Source organism: Hemitrygon akajei, chromosome 1 (assembly GCF_048418815.1).
Source record: "Hemitrygon akajei chromosome 1, sHemAka1.3, whole genome shotgun sequence".
Lineage (NCBI taxonomy): Eukaryota > Metazoa > Chordata > Chondrichthyes > Myliobatiformes > Dasyatidae > Hemitrygon > Hemitrygon akajei.
In genome coordinates, this window is record NC_133124.1 from 107,318,336 (window position 1) to 107,339,672 (window position 21,337).

The 21,337-nt window shown below is 42.0% G+C and overlaps 2 protein-coding genes across 2 annotated transcripts in view; both read right to left on the reverse strand.

Annotated features, from left to right (window-relative positions):
* tbrg4 (transforming growth factor beta regulator 4) overlaps positions 1-9,150 on the reverse strand; it is a 34,754-nt gene extending 25,604 nt beyond the window's left edge. The window contains exons 1-2 of the mRNA XM_073049212.1: positions 8,510-9,150; positions 1,521-1,991 (exon numbers count right to left, since the gene is read on the reverse strand). Of these exons, the coding sequence (XP_072905313.1) occupies positions 1,521-1,943 (423 nt within the window). The 5' untranslated portion in view covers positions 1,944-1,991; positions 8,510-9,150. The remainder of the gene's footprint in view (positions 1-1,520; positions 1,992-8,509) is intronic.
* Positions 9,151-12,462: 3,312 nt separating this feature from the next.
* ccdc12 (coiled-coil domain containing 12) overlaps positions 12,463-21,337 on the reverse strand; it is an 82,212-nt gene continuing 73,337 nt past the window's right edge. The window contains exons 5-7 of the mRNA XM_073049226.1: positions 20,348-20,382; positions 20,110-20,186; positions 12,463-12,986 (exon numbers count right to left, since the gene is read on the reverse strand). Of these exons, the coding sequence (XP_072905327.1) occupies positions 12,907-12,986; positions 20,110-20,186; positions 20,348-20,382 (192 nt within the window). The 3' untranslated portion in view covers positions 12,463-12,906. The remainder of the gene's footprint in view (positions 12,987-20,109; positions 20,187-20,347; positions 20,383-21,337) is intronic.

Consider the following 21,337-nt stretch of genomic DNA (forward strand, 5'->3'; position numbering starts at 1 on the left):
GAAGGGCAGCAAGGATAAGCCCAATAAAGACAAGCTAGTGAGTTTACTTCTGAGGTAGGAAAGTTCTGGAGAAAATTCTAAAGGATAGAATTTATGTAAATTTGTCAGTGTAGGCAGTAATCAGAGATAGTATGTTTTGTGTAAAAAAAAATATTGTATTTCGCTAATTAGGTAGATTTTTTTGATGAGATAACCAAGGTTATTGAAGGTAGGGCAACAGGCATTGACATGTGGATTTCCATCAGGCATCTGACAAGGTCCCACATGGTGTAATGTCTAGAAACATGAGATCCAAGGTCTGCTCTCTCACCTCTTCCTATCCCATCATCCAGAACCTCAAACTCTTTCCATTTAAGTTTGACCAATTTATGACGTGGACTGAAAAAGGCAAACATAGGTTGTGCAGCTGTTCTGCACATTGTTTTATTTATTATGCAAGGCAGACAATAAGCTTCCAGTTGCTTTTCACTATAATTCCCAATCTCACTCTAGCTTCATACAAACCCGAAGGACAGCTTCTCACATTCCAACTACTCATATTAAAATGTTCTGCACCTAAGACAATCTCAGATATTCTTATATTTCTAACATTAAGGTTTTTTATTCATCCCTCTTCTGGTTATTTCATATTTCATCCATCTTCTACTTACATCAACAGTCTTTATTACTCTTTCAGCTGGCACAAACACCACTCTGTCTTTCAACTACTCCAGGTCTGCAACACAGGCCTACTCTTTGGTTCTTTCCAACCCCACCATTATATAAAAAAACATTTTTTTCAATTCTGATTAAAATATCAACTCAAAAACTCAATTCTCTTTCTCAAGCACGTATGCTTCCTTACCTGCTGAGTGCTTTCATTATTTTCTATTTTTATTTTGTTCATTTTTGGATACTCTAGGAAGGACAAAGTTTATTGCCCACCTCTGGTTACCTTACTACAACAGAGTGACTTAATAAGCCAAAAGCACAAGAGATTCTGCAATTGCCAGAAGTCCAGAGCAACACACAAAACGCTGGAGGAAATCAGCAACTATGGAGAGGAATAAATAGCCGACTTTTCAGGCCAAGACACTTCATCAGAACTGGAAAGGAAGAGGGAAACCACCAGAATAAGGTGGTGAGGGGAAGGAGTACAAGCTGGTGAGTGACGGGGGAAACCAAGTGAGGAGGATAGTGGGGGGTGGGGGGGGGAGGAGGCAATTTAGGATTAATCATAAACACAAGCAATATAAAAGACAAAGCAAGTATGAACATCAGGTTCCCAGTATTCATGAAGAATATTTGACACCTTCATGCTCACTTTTTACTACTGGCTACATATACATTCTAGATTCGTATAAATTGGATGTAAATTCTTAAAACTATCATGCTTTAATTTCACCATGCCTGGATTATAATTCTGACAGTATATTACCCAAAAATTATTATTCCAGCTGGTGATACACTGACAACACAGTATTTCACTACATATAGCATCCCTGATGAGCCAAGTTTCTCACAAAATGAAAGTCACCAACCTGTCTGTCAATGGTGTTCAAAAGATGCTTGAAGCGCTCGTCCCCCATAATATCCTGTGAGTCCAGCTTCTGGCTTATCTTCAGGCCACAAATACGAATAAGCACTGAAGCTGCTTGGTTGCCAGTGATTTTCTGGTTACTGGGAATCTGTAGCAGCTCCTCTACAGTCTGGGCTAACTCAATCAGCTCCTTCATCTTTGTGTCCTCTGGATGCTGGATGAAGGGTTTTTCAGCAGCAGGAGACAAGTCAGTTTGGTGGCAAACAGCAGACCTGTGCACACCAGCAAACGGCACAGACGACCAGCACTGTTCAGGCATGATTCGCCTGCAGGTAGTTAGCACAGTAGCAGAGACTGGAACAGTGAGGAACGAAGCACTCAGGTGCCGGATGCACCTGGGTATGAGACGGGCTGTCATTGCCATTGCAAAGTGAACAGGTAAAAGCTCTTCAAACTTTATATCTCATGATACCTAAAGTTTAAAAAAAAGAAATTATGATGCTCATATTAAATACTTCTGTCTTCAGCAATGATTCATCCAGCTAAACATCGAACTCTGAAGCTAGTTACATCATTCAAGGAGAAACGGTACTCCAACAATGGCTTAACCAATGTGTTATAAAATTGTACCAAGACTTTAAAAAAAATCTCTAATATTCTAATATAGGTGGGCTATGATTCCACTGGAGGTGGTGCAGTGATTTACCAGGACATTATCTTGGTATAATGTCCTGATCATTCTCCACTGCACCACCTCCAATGGAATGATGTTTTCCTATATTAGTAATAATACATATACAGAAAACGCTACTCCAACAATGGCTTAACCAATGCATTCTAAAATTATACCAAGACTTTAAAAACTCTTGTATTCTGTGCCTTGACTAGTGAAAGCAAATGTCATGCATGTCTTCTTCACCACCTCATCCATCTGTATTGCTATCTTCAGGGTTCTTTGGACTTGCATACAAAGGGCCCTCTGGTCCTCAGTACCCTGTATGTGCCTTCCATTCATTGTGTAGACACTACCCTTGTTAATTCTTCCAAAGAGGATCACTTTGCACTTGTCAGGTTTAAATCCTATCTGCCATTGCTCTGCTAATCTTAGCAACTCATTATATATATTGCTGCTGTAGCCTACAACTTTCCTCCCCGCAATCAATATTACCATTTTGTCACCTGAAAACTTACTAATTAAACTTCCTAATTCATATTCGAGTCTCTACCGAAGGAGATACAAGGTGCTTCTTTCCTCTGCTACTCTGCAGGTCACCCTTGGGCAAGGTGTAGCATCTTCATAGTACCCCAATCAGGGTCACTTGAAGCCATGGGAGCAGGCAGTGGATGGTCATATCAGCAGTTGGTCCATATCACAAGTCCTGGTTATGCGACCACTGACACCAGGCAGACAGTTTCTGAGGGGTATTGATAACGGCTGGGGTCACTAATCTCGTAAAGACACTGTATAGAAGGCAGCAATGGTAAGTCATGTCTGTAGAAAAATTTGCCAAGAACTTTCATTGTCATGACACCATGATCACCCACTTCATAAGATGTGGCATATAATGATGATGAATTCATATCCATATTGTTATATATTTTAAGTGTTCCAGCAATGATCTCATTTATTTAGTATGGAATACTCACATACTAACAAAGGTTTCTAAGAATATTAAGATTTTTTAATTGAATTTGATGAACTGGTTCAGTTAGATTTTCATATATTTCATAAAAACATAAGGAATCTATCCAAAAGGGCTTGTCAGCCTAAATCTCCTTCAACTTCTACTCAAAAATGTTCCACTGAACTTGATGAAATTCCACTAATATCCAGAGCATGGCAAATAATCCTAAATTTCAGAAGGACACTGCAACTTAAAGAGTGATTTTAGTTTAAGCAATAGCCTAGCCCAGGAAAAAGTAGCCGAGAGGTCAGGATATTGAGAAACAGTTTACAGCCACAGGGGGAAACTGATGAAGTTGAAACCTACGCTCAATTAGTTTCCACTTTCCAAATTCTGGAATAAAGTCACTGCATAAAGCCCATAAGGTTGTTTTATTTTTATGAAAATAACATCAAACTGAAATTTCAAGTGCTATCAAAGAATGAAAAGTTGTTTTCAGCTCATCTACATTTATTGCATGATAATTAGCAGCAAGGTTCACATTGAAGATGTGGCACTTTATGTGATGATGAGTACAATCATTCGTTTGGTTTATCTTTGCTACATTTTACCATTGTGACTCAATAGATAGAACTGATCTGTAAAATTTTACCGTGTAAAAGGGTAAGGAGATGACACTGAATTTATTTAACACTAGAAAACTAGTGTCATTATACAGTAATTTTTTCCCCCAGTAATTGTCACAGAACCAACATATTCCACCGCCTTCCCCACATCTACCTTCCATGCTCCACGGATGCTGAATAGCTTTGAGCATATTCTAGTCTGGTCAGCTGGAAAGAAAGTGGTAAATGGAAATGGGTAAAGTTATCCGACTGGAAAAGGGGAGGGGGACAGGGTCCAAAACAAGATAAAGAATATACAATAACTGGAACCTTGGAGCATATGTGCACAGATGTGTAAAGTTCACCAGGCAGGTCAGTAAGGTGTTGAAAAGGTATTCAAGGTTACCCAAGCTATTGAATATGTAATCAAGAAGGGCGTGTTAGAACGATATATGACACTAGTCAGACAACAACACAACAGCCAAATTACAGGACAAATTGGGATTGTGCAAGAGACAACACCAGGAAGGCTCATGAGGATGTTGTCAGGATTGGAAAATTCTAATGTAGAAAGACAGGATGAGTTAGCTCTATACACTTTGGAAGAGAGGATGCAGAATGGAAATTCATGGCACAGTATGGTGAGCTTAATAGGAAGAATCTACTTTCCTTCATGAGAAGATCAAAAATGAGGGGACACAGATTTGAGGTAATTGAAACCTGGATTGGATTGTATTAGGTTTAAGGAGAGGTTGAATAAGCTTGGACTGTTTTCACCAGTGTCAGTAGCCAAGAGGCGAATTGATAGAAGTATATCTATTATGTCATGGTAGCATAAGGGTTAGTGCAACACTATTACAACTTGGAGCATTCTGGAGTGCGGTGTGTTACGCCTGTGCCCAACTCTGAGGGGCCGAGGCCCCCTCCTTTTTGAGAATCGCCAGATCGCTATTAATTCAGGTCAGGAGACCCAGGAAATGAGAGAGAGACGTTTGGAATGTCTTGGCCCCTCGGCGATACAAAGCTACGGGAAACGGCCATTGTCTCTTGGAGACGGAATTGTGTATTGAGTACTGTACTTCATGGAGGCCCTCAGGCAACGTGGGCTGGTTGGGGGGTGGCATCATTCCACCCTGATCGACATCTGAGACCTCGTGAGTGGGGATAAAAGAGGGTCTGTGGGAACAGCCCCTCAGACGCACCAGAAGAAACGCTAGAAATCCTGTAACAGCGTAATAGCGAAAGCCGGTGGAAAGCCACGTGCGTCCTTTTCCATTTGCCTCGGAATTGGTGGGCCTTGCCACAGAAGAACGGCTTTAGCTAACAACAAAGGAGAAATCAGCCCCAACGACTCTCGAAGGATTGACATCAAAAAGGGAATGGGCAAGTTTTAATCCGTCTCTCTCTCCAACCAAAAGCCGCAGCTTGAATGAACTTGAGTGACTTTTATATTTCCATCGGACAATACAATATCCCCTAGACAACGATAGAGTTATTTCTTATTGATTATTATTATACCTGCGCTTTTAGATTTAGTATTGATGACATATATTATCTGTATGGTTGCATTGATATTATTTTTGTGTATTTTTACCAATAAATACTGTTAAAAATAGTACCATCAGACTTCAACGGACCTCTCTATCTTTGCTGGTAAGTGACCCAGTTACGGGGTACGTAACAGGTGTTAAAAAGATTAGTTCTCCCCACGATCTCATGGGCTTTCTTTGGGTTCTCCAGTTTCCTCCCACAGTCCAAAAACGTACCATGAATTACAGAGCCATCAAGGTGGCAAAACAGCAACATGGGGACAAAATCCAGTCACAACTCTGCCACAATAACACATGCAGCATATGGCAAGGACTGCACACCATTGCTTACTTCAAGAGGAAATGCAACAGTACAGCCAACGTTGCCATCTCGCTACCGAACAAGCTAAATGTTTTATTACTCTCGATTCGAGGTTGATAGGACTCAACCCCCGAGGAGAGCCACCAACGAGGTACGTAGAACATTCCAATGTGTCAACAGCCACAAGACAGCTGCACCCCAGGGCATGTCCTCAAAGTGTGTGCTGAGCAGCTGGCTGGTGTGTGTTTATGAACATTTTTAATCTCTCCCTCTCCCAGTGTGTAGTGCCCTCCTGTTTCAAGTTGTCCATCATTGTTCCTGTGCCTAAGAAAGCGAGAGTAGCATGCCTGAATGATTGGCACCCTGTCGCACTCACTACAATTATAAGCAAATGCTTTGAGAGGCTAGTTAAAAATTATATCTGCAGCATGCTACCACCCACACTGGACCCCTACAATTCGCCTACCAAAGAAACTGGTCTGCCGATGATGCCATAGCCACAGCACTACACACTGTTCTCACTCACCTGGTGAAGAGGGATGCACATGTTAGAATGCTGTTCCTGGACTAGTTTAACACCATACTTACCTCCAGACTTGACAGGAAGCTGAGAGACCTTGACCCGCACCCTGCCTTGTGCAGCTGGATCCTAGACCCATTGGATTGCCAACAGGTGGGAAGGATGGACTCCCTCACCTCTGCCCCTCGACAAAGGTGCCCCCTCCCCCCGGTTGTGTCCTGAGTCTCCTCCTCTACTCCCTTTACACCCATGACTGTGCTGCCACACGCAGCTCCAGTCTCATCACATTCGTAGATTACACGACTTGAGCAGCTTTATTTCTAGTAGTGATGAGACAGCCTACAGACGAGAGTTTGACACCCTGACACAGTGGTGTCAGGATAACAACCTCTCCCTCAATGTCCAAAAAACAAAAGAGCTGATCGTGGATTACAGGAGGAACTGAGACAGACTCGCCCTGATCAACAGTTCAGTTCAGAGGGTGAGTAGCTTCAAGTTCCTTGGTATACACATCACCAAAGATCTCACCTGGACTGTAAACACCAGCTGTATGGCAAAAAAAAAGCACAAGAGTATCTTCCACCTCAAGCAAGTGAAGTAGTTTGGCATGAGCCCCCAAATCCTCAAGAACTTCTACAGGGGCACCATGGAGAGCAACTTGACTGGCTGTGTCACCACCTGGTTCGAGAAATGCATCGACCTTGATCAATGGGTACTGTAGAGAGTGGTACAGGCAGCCCAGCGCATCTGTGGATGTAAACTTCCCTCCATCAAGGACATTTACAGCATCAGGTGCAGACAGAACACCTGGAGGATCGTCAGGGAAACCAATCATGCCAACCATAAACTGCTTCAGCTGCTTCTATCCGGCAAACTGTACCACAGCATTAAAGCCAGGACCAACAAACTACGGGACAGCTTCTTTCTACAAGCCATTAGATTCATAAATTCATGTCTGTACATTGCAACGAAGCCATAATGCAAAGGTTTTTACTCCCTCACGTTGTGGGATGGATGTAAGATTTAAATATATTTAATTCAATTAGTAAGTCAATTAGCTATATAAATTGTCCTGTGTTGAATAGCTGTGCTGCTGGGCAGCATAGCTCATTGGGCCAGAAGGTCCTGTTCCGTTTTGTAGCTCCAAATAAATGAATAATAAGTAATGAGAGACACAAACAGGATAGACAGATTCTTTTTCCACAGGGCTGAAATGTCAAATACTAGAAGGCATATATTTAACCTGAGAGGAGATGTGCAAGGCAGTTTAATTTTACCGAGTGGCAGATGCCCAAAATCATGCTAGGAGGGGAGGTATAAGCAAATATGATAGTGATATTTAGGAGGCATTTAGACATATGTATGAATACACAGGGAACAGAGATATGGACTACATGCAGGCAGATGGGTTTAGTTTAGATTGGCATCCTGATCGGTGCAAATATGGCGGCCTGTAATAAATTATGGACACAAGAGATCCTGCAGATGCTGGAAATCTTGAGGAACACACACAAAATGCTGGTGGAACTCAGGTCAAGCAGCATTTATGGACGGGAATAGTCAATGTTCTGGGTCAAGACCTTTTATGAGGTTTGGAACGTAAGGGGCAGAAGCCAGAATAAGGTGGACAGAAAGGGAGGAGTACAAGCTTTCAGGAGACCAGAAGAGGGGATGATCACCCAAAACATCAAATATTTATTTCCCTCTATAGATGCTGCTTGACCTGCTGAGTTCCTCCAACATTTTGTGTTGCTCATATACTGAATTATTCTATCACCTCTATCAAATCTCTGTTTCTTCAGTTTAAAATTGCAACTGAAATTCCTTATCCCTGAACCACTTTGGTAATTTATTATTTTTACAATCTCTTAAGACTTTCACGTTTGATTATGTGAATTATACACAATATTTCGCCGTAGTCTGATTGGAGTAATGCTCCTTTTTGTTTCCAATATTTCGAAAGTGGCAACTAATTGAAGAGCGTGGGTTCCATTTTATTAGTTTCTCTCTTTAACACCCGGCTGTTGCTTAACACCCTGACCTCCTAGCCGCTCCTTCAGGCATTCCAGTTCAGAGGTTGAACCTGCCGTCTGAAACGCATAGTATCGCTCACGTCTTCACAATGGAACAGGACGCGGATATTACCAGAGAAGAACGGCGACCCTGGGGGAAATCGTGGGGGTGGAAAGGATGGGCCAGATCTCCAGAAAGAGGGTGGAAGTGGAGCTGGCAGATGCCATTGCGCCAGGGCTGCAGTGTCCCCGGGAGAAATGAGACTGTGGTGCTTTTTCTGACCGGTTAAAATGGCCAAGCTCCTCCACTTGCTGCCAAGCCCTGTGAACCACCCCCAGGTTTAATTCACTGAGGGTCAAAGCACCCAGATACTCACCCTCTTCCCCGAGTCCGGCATGGCCGTCCTTCAACGTCTCACGTCATCCGACGTGCGCACGGCCCTTACGCGCGGCGCCATGACGTAACCGGGAGAAGCACCGGGAATACATCACCGGAGCGGAAATGCAGAAGTAAATCGATATCACATTTGAAATAATAAACAAAAGATTCCGCAGAAGCTGCAAAATTCCAGCAACACACACAAACTGCTGGAGGCAAGTCAGGCAGCATCTGATTAAGGGTCTCGGCTTGGAACGTCGACTGTCTACTCCCCTCCACAAATACTACCCGATCTGCTGAGTTCCTTCAGCATTTTCTGTGAGATAGTTGAAATATTGCTGGCTTCTTCCCCAAGGCTTCATTTCGAATTTTCCAATTCTCTGAATGTGCTCATTAAACTAACTCCTCCCCAACCCTTCCCGGATATTCGCCGGTACAGAAATGCCTCAGTTCCGGCGGGCTAGCTTGTCTCCAGGTGGTCGAAAGATCATGGAATTTGAAAGGGGAAGTCAACTGCAGGAAGAACGCTACTGAACTAACAGTATACTTTGAGGTGAAAGAACAGTCCACGTTTTGTTCGAGACCCTGGTTCAGTGCTGACCGCTGAGCTTATCAGTTTGTTTAAAGGTTAAGCACCTCCCTGATGCAGGAATTCGACCCTCTCTCAACTTCCGCTGATGCAGCCCGAATCCATGACCACCACATACAGCTAGCTCTCTTGTAATAACGGAAACTTAAGCATAACATCAGTGTTACTGTTCTAGCCGCAAAAATGCATCTTCTGTGTCAGAGATTGTATAATCTTCTCGAATTGGACAATTTCTTATTCCTTTATAAATATTGTTAAACAGTCCTGATGAAAGGACTCAGCCCGAAATCTCGATCGTTCACCTCCCTTCTATGGACGTTGCCTGACCTGCTGAGTTCTCCCAGCATTTTGTTGTTGCTTTGGATTTCCAGCATTTGCAGATTTTCTCATAAGACCGTAAGAGGGTGTTGGTGAGCTGTCTTTTGAATCACTACACGTACAATGTGCAGGAGGAAATGAATGTTTAGGGTGTAGATCTAGTGGCAATCACACTGAGTTGCCTTTTCCGGAATATCAACTTTAAAGCAATTCGAATTGCTCTCTACAGCTAAAGTGGGGGGGGGGGGGGAAAGAAGGGGTCACACACACACAAACCTTCAAATATTGAGATAAACCACATAGAAGATATTTTGGTCTGTAGGATAAGAAATGCTTAGCTTTTTAAAAGAAAACATTCTTGAACATAATCATTTGACACATTACCTGAAAGGCATATTTCACTCATCTCTGGTCATTCAGACACTACTTTTCTATGACTCTGTGCCTTACCAGCAGAGCACAGCAACAGGCCCTTTGGCCCAAGTAGTCCATTCTAAACCATTTGAACTGCTTACTCCCATCGACCTGCACCCGGACCATGACCCCCACCATCCACATACCTATCCAAACTTCTCTTAACAACATTGAAATCAAGCTTGCATGCACAACTTGTGCTGGCAGCTCAGTCCATGCACTCACCACCCTTTGACTTAGGTTTCCCCTCATGTTCCCCTTACATGTTTCACCTTTCATCCTTAAGTCATGAACCTCAGAGGGAAAAGCCTGCTTGCATTTACCCCATCTATACCCCTCATAATTTTGTATGCCTCTATCAAATCTCCCCTCAATTTCCTACGTTCCAAGGAATAAAGTCCTAACCTATTCAATCTTTTCTTACAACCCAAGTCCTCCAGTCCTGGCAACATCCTAGTAAATTTTCTCCGTACTCTTTCAACCTTAATTACTTCATTCCTACAAGTAGGTGATCTAAACAACACATAATTTTCCATATTAGGCCTCACCAATGTCTTATACAACTTCAACATAACATCCCATTTCCTGTACTCAATTCTTTTGATTTATAAAGGCCAATATGCCAATTTTCAATCCCATCAATCTGTGCCACCACTTTGAATGAATTGTGGACCTGTCTTCCCAGATCCCTTTGTTCTATGGCACTCTTCAGTGCCCTAGTGTTCACTATGCAAGCCCTACCCTGGTAGGTCCTACTGAATTGCAACACCTGACACTTGTCTATATTAAATTCCAGCTGCCATTTTTCCAGCTGGTCTAGATACCACTGCAAGCTCTGATAGTCTTCCTTAGTGTCCACTACATCCCTAATCTTGGTGTCATCTGCTTATTTGCTGATCCAGTTAACCACATTATCATCTAGATCATTGATATAGATAACAAACTATAACAAACCCAGCAGCAATCCCTGCAGCACTTCTCTAGTCACAGGCCTCCAAGTCAGAGAGGCAACCATCTACTACCACACCCTGTCTTCTCCCACAAAGCCCAATGTCTCGTCAAATTTACTACCTCATCTTGAATGCCGAGTACTTACAATATACATTTCATACAGGTTATGATGCTTTGCAAACTTACATTTTATTAACACTTATTGAACAAGTCTAGATTTAGGTTTGAAGCCTGTGGAGAGAATGACACTTTACAATTATTGAGCTTTAACCTCATACTGACAGTCCTCTTAAATCTTAATCACAACTCTGGTCTCTGCTTCTATACAACCTTACAGCCACACTTTTTCCTCCAAATTCACCTATTCACACCAAATCACAGCAATTTAATGGAATTCCCTAAAGGATGAAGTGAGCCAAAGCAGAGATTGTGAGAAAGTGAATACATTTGACAAATTGTTTTAGGGAGCCCCAGGTCTGAGCACTTTTGGTTCCTTCCTTTAAAGCCAACTCTAGGCAATTCTCCAGTCTGTGATGAAAGACATGAGGCACCACTCCAAAAACAACTGCATAATGATAAATACGAGAGATTCTGCAATGCTGGAAATCCAGATTAAAACACACAAAGTGTCCTGGTGCAGCCTCCTCTTCATCAGTGAGACTCGACAGATTGTGAACTGCATTGTCAAACACATTTGGATGTGTTGTCTTTGGAAAGAGTCCAGAGGAGGTTCACGAGGATTATTCCAGGAATGAAGGGGTATTGAGGGGTGACCCTTTAGCGTAGAGGTAAGGAGGAATATTTTCAGCAAGAGTAGTAAATCTGTGGAATGCTCTGCCACAGACTGTGGTGGAGGTCACGTCCTTGGGTATATTTAAGGTGGAAGTTGATAGTTTCCTGATTGATCAGGGCATCAAAGACATGGCAAGAAGTGTATGGGGTTGAGTGGGATCCAGGATCAGCCATAATGGAACGGCAGAGCAGACTCCATGGGCTCAATGGCCTAATTCCACTCCCATGTCTATGGTCTAACCCACTGGTCCCCAACCATTTTAATTTCACTGCCCCTTCCCATTCTGACAACCAATGGTGGCCGCCTCTGCTGCCATGATGAGGCCACTGTCAAGTTGGAGCTACACCTCACATTCCATCTGGGTATCCTCCAACTTGACAGCACGAACATTGATTTATCTAACTTCTGGTAGTTTTACACCCTCTCCTCTCTTTTTCCAATCCGCATTCTGGCTCCCCACTTATCCCATTCTCTTCTCCACACCCACCCATCACCTCTCTCTGGGGCCCCTCCTCCCCTTTCTCCCATGGTCCATTTTCCTTGACCAGATTCCTTCTTCAGCCCTTTACCTTTTCCACCCATCAAGCCCTCTGTTTCTCCATTCATCACCTCCCCCACCCACCCCTTTTTCTCATCTGGCTTCACCTATCACTTGCCAGCTTGCACTCCTTCTTACCACCCCATTTTCTTCTTCTTGCTCTTCTTCCCCCTTCTGGTCCAGTCCTGATGAAGGGCCTCAGCCTGAAGAATCAACTGTTCCTTCCACTCCATAGATGCTGCTGGACCTGCTGAGTTCCTCCCAGCATTGTATGTGCTAACTGCACAATGAGCTACTTAGACAATACTGAACACTGCAATCAATGTTTAAACATTAAGGCAAAGCAAATGAGTCAAAACAATGACCTTTATTTCAGAAGGGCTGATTTTTAAAGAACAAATCTGGGCTCTGACCTGGAAATGAAATGACAGGAGATCTAGTGAAGGTGTATCAATCAATATCATAGAAAAATATACATCCATCATTAAATTTAAAATTAGCACAATAACGAGACATTTGAATTGAAGATGGAAATTTGTCGCAGATCAGTGGCAACAGAGACAATGGGATCATTACATCAGCAGCCAGATGTCAATGTAGAGAGCAGAGTCTTGCCTGTAAGGTGGAATGAAGGCCACCTTTTCATGTGCTTCAACCTTGATCTGATATATTGGCATTTTCTTTTCAAAGAGAAGGTGAGCAGAGGACACAAAATGACGTGCATGTACCTATACCCTGAAGTTAACTAGCTTGTGGCTGACCCAAAGCCATTGTCCACCGGAGGACCAGGAGTCACTCAGAGTCATAATCCTCCTGTTTTACTGCTCCAACTGCAGATGCTAGGTCATCTTCATTGCCTTTTAGTTTCTCACCTGTGGGAAATAAATTATCTAAATTAACACTCAATAATATATCCAAATCCAAGAATTAGCTTAAGGCAAACTAACTTATTAGCCAGCTGATGGTGTAGTGGCATTCGCACCAGACCTCGAGGCAAGTGGTCTTGGGTTCGAATCTGGCCAGATCTTTGCACATTTTCATCTGTGCTGATTTGAGCATCAAGCAGGCAACTCGGCCTCATAATAAACGGACAAATGCTAAGGAAACAGCAAGGTTGCAACCCAATATGCACCACAAGCCACAGAGAGAAATAATCAATCAAAACAAAATTATAACCTGCTTAATGGCATTTATACTCTTTACTAGTAGTTAAGCTGCCAGACTGGTAATATAAATCACCAGACTAGTAATTCAGAGACCTGGACAATTCAAAGATTCACGTTCAGTTCCCTGCAAAGCAGATGTGGAATTTAATTTCAGTCAAATAGGGGGAAAAAACTGGTTTCAACAGTGATGATCTGGATTTCCTCCATCAATTAGAAAAGGGCCCTGCTATCCTTACAAGCTCTGGCCAATATAGACCTACCCATGCAGTTGATTATTAAATACCCTCTTGAAGCAGCCAAGCATGTCACTCAATTGCAGCAACAGCTCTATGTACAAAAAGAAAAAGAATAAAACTGGACTGATCACTTGCCATGAATATAGCAATGTGCTGTCCAGGCAACCTTTCAAAGTCCTCCTTGCAAACATCTGGGGATTGATGGCCTGAACTGGGAAAGCTGTCCCTCAGACCTGTCAAGTACAAGCCATTCGCAGTTCTCAGAATTATATCCAACAATATGCCAGACCCGATTGTCATAATTCTCAGGTACATATTGTTCTACAGCAGAATGGACATACCAAATGTGATAGCCCAGTGGTATACTGGTGGGAAGAAATATGCCCGACAGTACTCAACGTTGATTCCAGATCCCTTGGCACAAGGTTAAAGAAATCACTCATTACCACCTAACACACCCCACTAAGCCAATAATTTAGCACAATGAAAGTAGCAAAAGCACAGAACGTGCTCTTGGTGGACAACTTCAGCCTCAGTGTGGCTTGGTAACACCACTATTGACCACTTTTGCCAAAACAATAGTTGCCAGACTGGACTTGGTTAGAAGTACAGCTAGCTCTGGAATGCAGTTCTTTTGTCCAAGACTCTACAGTGCTATTAAACCACTGGTATCAACCCGACAAAGTAGAACATAGTTCACATATAACTTGTTCATGAAAAGCAAGACAAATTCAGTCTGACTAAATGACTGTCCAGATAGTCTACATTCAGAGACAGAAGGTGCAATTATGACTGTTGCTCATCAATAACCTACCACTTGTCCAGTTTGGTTTCCACAAGGATCATTTTGCTCTGCATTAATCAAAACATCAACTGAAGGCCTGAATTCTAGTGGTAATGTAATAGTGACTCCCCATGACAGCAAATAAATTTTTGAGTGTGGCATCATTGTCTTGATAAAATGGATAAGTGAAAATATTTCAGTGGCTGGAATTATAAGGAAGATGATGTGGCTGAGGGGCCAAATATTCTTTCCTTAACTGGAGAAGTTCCTCAGGACAATGTCCGAAGCAACCACCTTGAGTTGCTTCATGAATGACTTTCCTTCAACAAGATTAAAAGTGGGGATATTTACTGATAATTGTACAATTCAAATGCAATTTGGTAAATTGGGTTATTTTTATCACATGTACCAAGATACTGTGGAAAAACTTGTCTTGTATGCTGTTGGAACAGATCAGTTCATACTACAGTATACAAGGTAGTACCAAAACGAAGTGCAGAATAAAACGTTTTTCAATCAAATTAATAAGATATGCCATGTACAAAACCATGCTGATTGTCCATAATTAGGCCATGACTTTCCAAAATGTTCCTATCCTATGCCCAGATCTCCTCTCCAATAGCATCCCTACCATTAACTTGAGACTCACAGTATGATGACCATTTCCCTTCTTGAAAGACAAAACACGAGCAACTCACCAGCGCTTTGGAACCCCACTTGTGGCTAGAAAGGACAACGATGTTGATCATAGTCTCTCAATAACCTGGGGTATATATCCCCAAGAGGCACTGGGGGCTTACCCACCTTAATGTTCTTTAAGAGGCCCAACACTGAACCATTCCACAACCTATGGTCTCATTCAAGGACTCTTCATCTTTTGTTCTCGATATTTGCTGTTTATTTACTTTATATTACTATATTTTTCTCCTTTGTATTTGCACAGTTTGTTGTCTTTTACATATTAATTGTTTGTTCACTCTGTTGGGTGAAGTCTTTCATTGATTCTATTATGGTTCTTCGATTTATTGACTGCCTGCAAGAAAACAAATCTCAGGATTTTACATGATGATATACAGTGGCATGCAAAAGTTTGGGCACCCCTGGTCAAAATTTCTGCTACTGTGAATAGTTAAGTGAGTAGAAGATGAACTGATCTCCAAAAGTCATAAAGTTAAAGATGAAACACTCTTTTCAACATTTTAAGCAAGATTAATGTATTATTTTTATTTTGTACAATTTTAGAGTGGAAAAAAAAGGAAAGGAGCACAATGCAAAAGTTTGGGCACAAGAAGAGATCTGAGCTCTCAGATAACTTTTACCAAGGTCTCAAACCTTAATTAGCTTATTAGGGCTATGGCTTGTTCACAGTCATTGTTAGGAAAGGCCAGGTGATGCAAATTTCAAAGCTTTATAAATGCCCTGACTCCTCAAACCTTGTCCCAACAATCAGCAGCCATGGGCTCCTCTAAGCAGTTGTCTAGCACTCTGAAAATTAAAATAAATGATGCCCACAAAGCAGAAGGCTATAGAAAGATAGCAAACGTTTTCAGGTAGCCGTTTCCTTAGTTCGTAATGTAATTAAGAAATGGCAGTTTAACAGGAACAGTGGAAGTCAAGTTGTGCTCTGGAAGACCAAGAAAACTTTCTGAGAGAACTGCTCATAGGATCGCTAGAAAGGCAAATCAAAACCCCCATCTGACTGCAAAAGACCTTCAGGAAGATTTAGCAGACTCTGGAGTGGTGGTGGACTGTTCTACTGTGCAGCAACACTTGCACAAATATGACCTTCTTGGAAGAGTCATCAGAAGAAAACCTTTCCTGCATCCTCACCACAAAATTCAGCGTCAGAAGTTTGCAAAGGAACATCTAAACAAGCCTGATGAATTTTGGAAATAAGTATAGTGGACTGATGAAGTTAAAATAGAACTTTTTGGCCGCAATGAGCAATGTTATGTTGGCAGAAAAATGGGTACAGAATTTCATGAAAAGAATACCTCTCCAACTGTTAAGCATGGGGGTGGATCGATCATGCTTTGGGCTTGTGTTGCAGCCAGTAGCACGGGGAATGTTTCACTGGTAGAGGGAAAAATGAATTCGATTAAATACTAGCAAATTCTGGAAGCAAACATCACACCGTCTGTAAAAAAGCTGAAGGTGAAAAGAGGATGGCTTCTACAACAGGATAATGGTCCTAAACACACCTCAAAATCCACAATGGACTACCTCAAGAGGCGCAAGCTGAAGGTTTTACCATGGCCCTCACATTCCCTGACCTAAACATAATCGAAAATCTGTGGATAGACCTCAAAAAAGCAGTGCATGTAAGACGGCCCAAGAATCTCACAGAACTAGAAGCCTTTTGCAAGGAAGAATGGGTGAAAATCCCCCAAACAAGAACTGAAAGACACTTAGCTGGCTCCAGAAAGCATTTACAAGCTGTGATACTTGCCAAAGGGGGTGTTACTAAGTACTGACCATGCAGGGTGCCCAAACTTTTGCTTCAGGCCCTTTTCCTTTTTTTGTAATTTTGAAACTGTAAAAGATGGAAATAAAAAAGTAACCTTGCTTAAAATATTAAAAGGATGTGTCATCTTTAACTTTATGCCTTTTGGAAATTAGGTCATCTTTTACTTGCTTAGCTATTCACAGTAACAGAAGTTTTGACTGGGGTGCCCAAACCTTTGCATACCACTGTATATGTACTTTGATAATAAGTTTATTTTGAACTTTGAACACTACCTCATACATTTTGCAACCTTAAAAAGTAAACAGTATAATGCTACTGTTGCTTCATACATTATGAGGCCATACGAGGCAATTCATATGTGGTGGCAGGGAGTTCAGTAATCTTACAATCTGGAGGGGGGGGGGGGGTGGAGAGATAAGAATCTGCTTCCCATCCTAACACAGTTCTTGTCCTAATGCTACATACCTCCTGCCTGGTGGTAGAGAGTCAAATAGATTGTTGGATAGATGTGAGAAATCACTGACAATGCTAAGGGCCTTGCATACACAGCGCTCCTGCTAAATATCTATAATGGGTGAAAGAGAGACCCTGATGATCCTCTCAGCAGTCCTTGTAATCCTTTGTAGCGACTTGTGGTCAGATAGCACATGTAGGACCTCACTCACATTCTGACTCCAAGTGGATATTCCTTTCTTTATCTTTGACTGGATTTACCCAATCCCCTAGTTATCCTCTTGCTCTTGACGTATAGAATGCTTTGGGATTTAGTTTAATCCTTCCTGCAAGATCTTCTCATGGACCCTCCTGGCTTTCCTAATTCCCTGAGTCCATTTCTCTATAATCTTCAAGAACTGTCTAATTTTAAATTCCTAAATCTTCAAATGCTTTCTTTTTCTTCTCAACTAAATTAAGCAATTCTCTCAATATCCAAGGTTCCCTTACCTTACCATCCTTGTCCTTCCTTCTTATTGTGGTCCTGTCCTCCATGCAAGTTAAACACCCTCCTCCACATGTCAATTGTGAACGCCCAAAAACAGATGCTCCTAATTCTCCCTAGTTCCTGCCTAATAATCTTACAATTTGCCCTGCTCCAATTTTTTTTTCTCCTTCAAGGTCCGTGATCATCTTTACCTAAAGCAATCTTAAAACTTTAAGAATTGTGATTACTATTTCCTTATTGTTCTCCCACTGAGAAGTCAGTCACATGACCAGGCTCAATTACCCACACCAGATCAGCTCCTCCTCCCATTGGGACGACTTAAGAATCCTTCTGGATGCACCAACAAATTCTTCTCCATCTAACCTCTTGCATTAAGGAGGTTGCAGGCAATAATAAGCAAGTTTGAAATCACCCATGGCAACACCTGTTGTTTATACATCTGTAAACTGCCTGCATCTGTTCTTTAATGCTCCCGTGGCTTTTGGCATGGGGGAGAGGGAAGGGGAAGGTTCTGAAATATAGCTCCGAAGTGTTTTGTACTTCTCCTATTTTTGAGTTCTACAGATATGCTCAGTGAATAAGCCCTCCATTGTGTCTCCCGAGTGCAAATGGGCAATTTCCCTTGATTAATGGTACAACTCACCCCTCTCTTTTACCTCCCTATCTTTTTGGAAAATTCAAACATTGAGCAACCAGTCCTCCCTCTCCCTTCCCGCCCCCTTACTTTTAAAACACCTAGCATTAAAATAAACACACTTAAACCCTTGCAAACCATGTCTATTACTCTGTTCTGCCTGTCCTTCCTTAGATTTACTGGTCATGATATCTTTATTAATTACCTCCTATACCTAATAAAGGCCGGCTGGTGGCGTAATGGCATCAGCGCCAGACTTCGGAGAAAAGGCTCCTGAGTTCGAATCCAGCTGGCTCCAAGAACCTGGAGAAGGATGGTCTCCGCCAGGTTTCAGATGCCTAAGACACGCTGTACGATGAGCAATCACCAAAAAGATCGGTGCGAAAAGCTTGTCATGACGGCACCCCGACAACTCCACCAGGAGTTAAGGGCGTATACACACACACACATACCTAATAAAGTGGACACTGTGTATGCTCATGGTCTTCTGCTGCTGTAGCATGTGTTCCGTGTGCATGTGTTCAGATATGCTCTCTGCAAGCCACCGTTGTAATATGCGCTTACTTGAGTCACTATCACCTTCCTGTTGACTTGACTAGTCTGGCCTTTCTCCTTTGACCCTTTTCATTAACAACGCGTTTTTCCCCACAGAACTGCCGCTCACTGGATGTTTTTTTGTTTATTGCACCATTCTCTGTAAACTCTAGAGACTGTTGTGCATAAAAATCCCAGTAGATCATCAGTTTCTGAGATACTCAAACCACCATGCCTGACACTAACATTGTTCCACAGATGAAGTCACTTAGATCACAGTCTTCCCCATTTGGTTTGAACAACAACTGAACCTCTTGACCATGCCTGCATGCTTTTATGCATTAAGTTTTGCCACTTGATTGATCAGACATTTGCATCAAGGTGTACAGATACAATAAATTAAGTGGCCACTGTATCTTCTTTTCGATCTCTCCACTTTATGTCCTGGTATCTTTGACAGCCAACTTCCAATGCTCAGTGTGGGAGTTTAAAAAAAGAGGGTGAAAAGCAGGACCTCTTCTACCCATGTCACTGGTGCTAATGTGCACCACAACCTCTAGCTGCTCACCCTCCACCTTGAGGATGTTCTGCGGCTGCTCAGACATCCTCAATCTCGGCACTCAGGAGGCAACACACCATCTTGGCAGCTCTTTTGCAGCCACAGAATCTCCAGCTGTATCCAAAGGAACATACATTGCTCAGAGGAATGGCCACAGATGAATCCTCTACTGTCTGCCTGCATCTGATGTGTAACAACCTCACTAAAACTCTCCGTGAAAACAAGAATGGGAATGAGATGTATTTGACTGTCATGGCTAAGATACCCTTCTCTCCAATGAACTATTTCATTGTATTGCATTATCAATCCATTGCCTTTATTTAGTTTTATATAAATGTCAAACAATTCCTGAGATATGCTAAAGGAGATAGGTCTCAAGTTTGCTGCACTAACTCAGATCATAACCACAACTGGTCCCAATCTTCATTCAAAGTCTTTGACTATTTCTCTTTGAGTGACAGTGTTGTTATGGACTGCCCTTCGTACGTAGAACTTGCTGATTTTTAATTTGTTTGAAGCTGTTACCATGGAAAACTAATAACCTCAGTTCTATTAATTTCCTTTTGTAATTGCCATCACTTTACTTGAACACCTTCAAACATCACACTGTTAGTTAATTTACTCAATTTTTTTTAACGTCAAAGTTCCTGCAATTTCCCTTCAGTAATTACTTACGGATTAGTTCTGCTATTGCTCTCTGTGTTCTCTTCTCCAGCTTTTCTAGTTTCTTTGCCACATCCCTTTTCAGATCCCTGAAATAAAAAACATTCTTTAGCATTCCAAAATCTTTCTTGGCAATTGCAGAAAGATTGGCATCAACAAGGAAGTGGTAGAATAAACAGACAAAATTAGAAACAAATCGAATAAATTTCTTTGCAAATAACATCTTGATTTACTAAAGTTAGTCACATACCAGTCAGGCTTCCTGGGGGCAAGGTTCACCAAGTCCTAGAGAGTTAAAAAAAAATAAAACATTAATCAGATTACAATGTGTTAATTAATCAGATTAGTATGTGGGAATTCTGTAATCATGCTGAAAAGTAGAGGGAAAGACAGTCTGTCAACTGTCTTTCTACATTATCCCTTTAGATGACAAGGTAGTAAATATTCAAGAAAGGTGGTGAAAAAACAGGGAAATGGATTGCTGTGAGTAGTAAGGAAAATAATAGAATATTTTATAAATGTAGTGACAAACACTGAATACCAATATGATTTTTCAAAGGAATGTTGAAATATATGGAGGACTGATTATGGAGCAAATACAAAATAGAGTAAGTAATTTTAATAGTTAAGTAAGATTGGTCCTATACAGTGAATGGTTGGTAAAGGAGTCTAAAGGAGAGACAGAGTGTAACATTGTAAAATGGCTGTAATTCTCAAAGGTTCATCAATCCAGACCCAGAATATTACTGCACAAGTTCCCCAGGGTACTATCCTAATTCACTCATATTCAAGCACCACACACAAAATGCTGGAGGAACTCAGCAGGCCAAGCAGCATCCAGGGAAAAAAAGTAAACAGTTGATGTTTCAGGCCAAGACCCTTCATCAGAAATGGAGAAAAAAAGATGAGAGTAAGGTGAACGGAAGTAAGGAAGAAATACAAAGAGGCAGGTGATAGGTGAAACCACAGGGCAGGGGTGAGAAGGGCTCTGGGGAAACTCAGACACGGTAAAGCATTGGAACCAGATGGTGTGAACCCCAAGGTGCTGAAGGAATGTGTTGAGCAGCTGTATGGAGTTCTCCAGCATATTTTCAATCTGAGTCTCAGTTTGGAAAGGGCCCCGGCTGTGTGGAAAACACCATGTGTGGACCCAGTACCCAAAGAGGGCCAACCAAAAACCTTGAATGACTACCGTTCAGTGGCCCTGACCTCTCACACATGAAGACCCACGAGAGGTTGG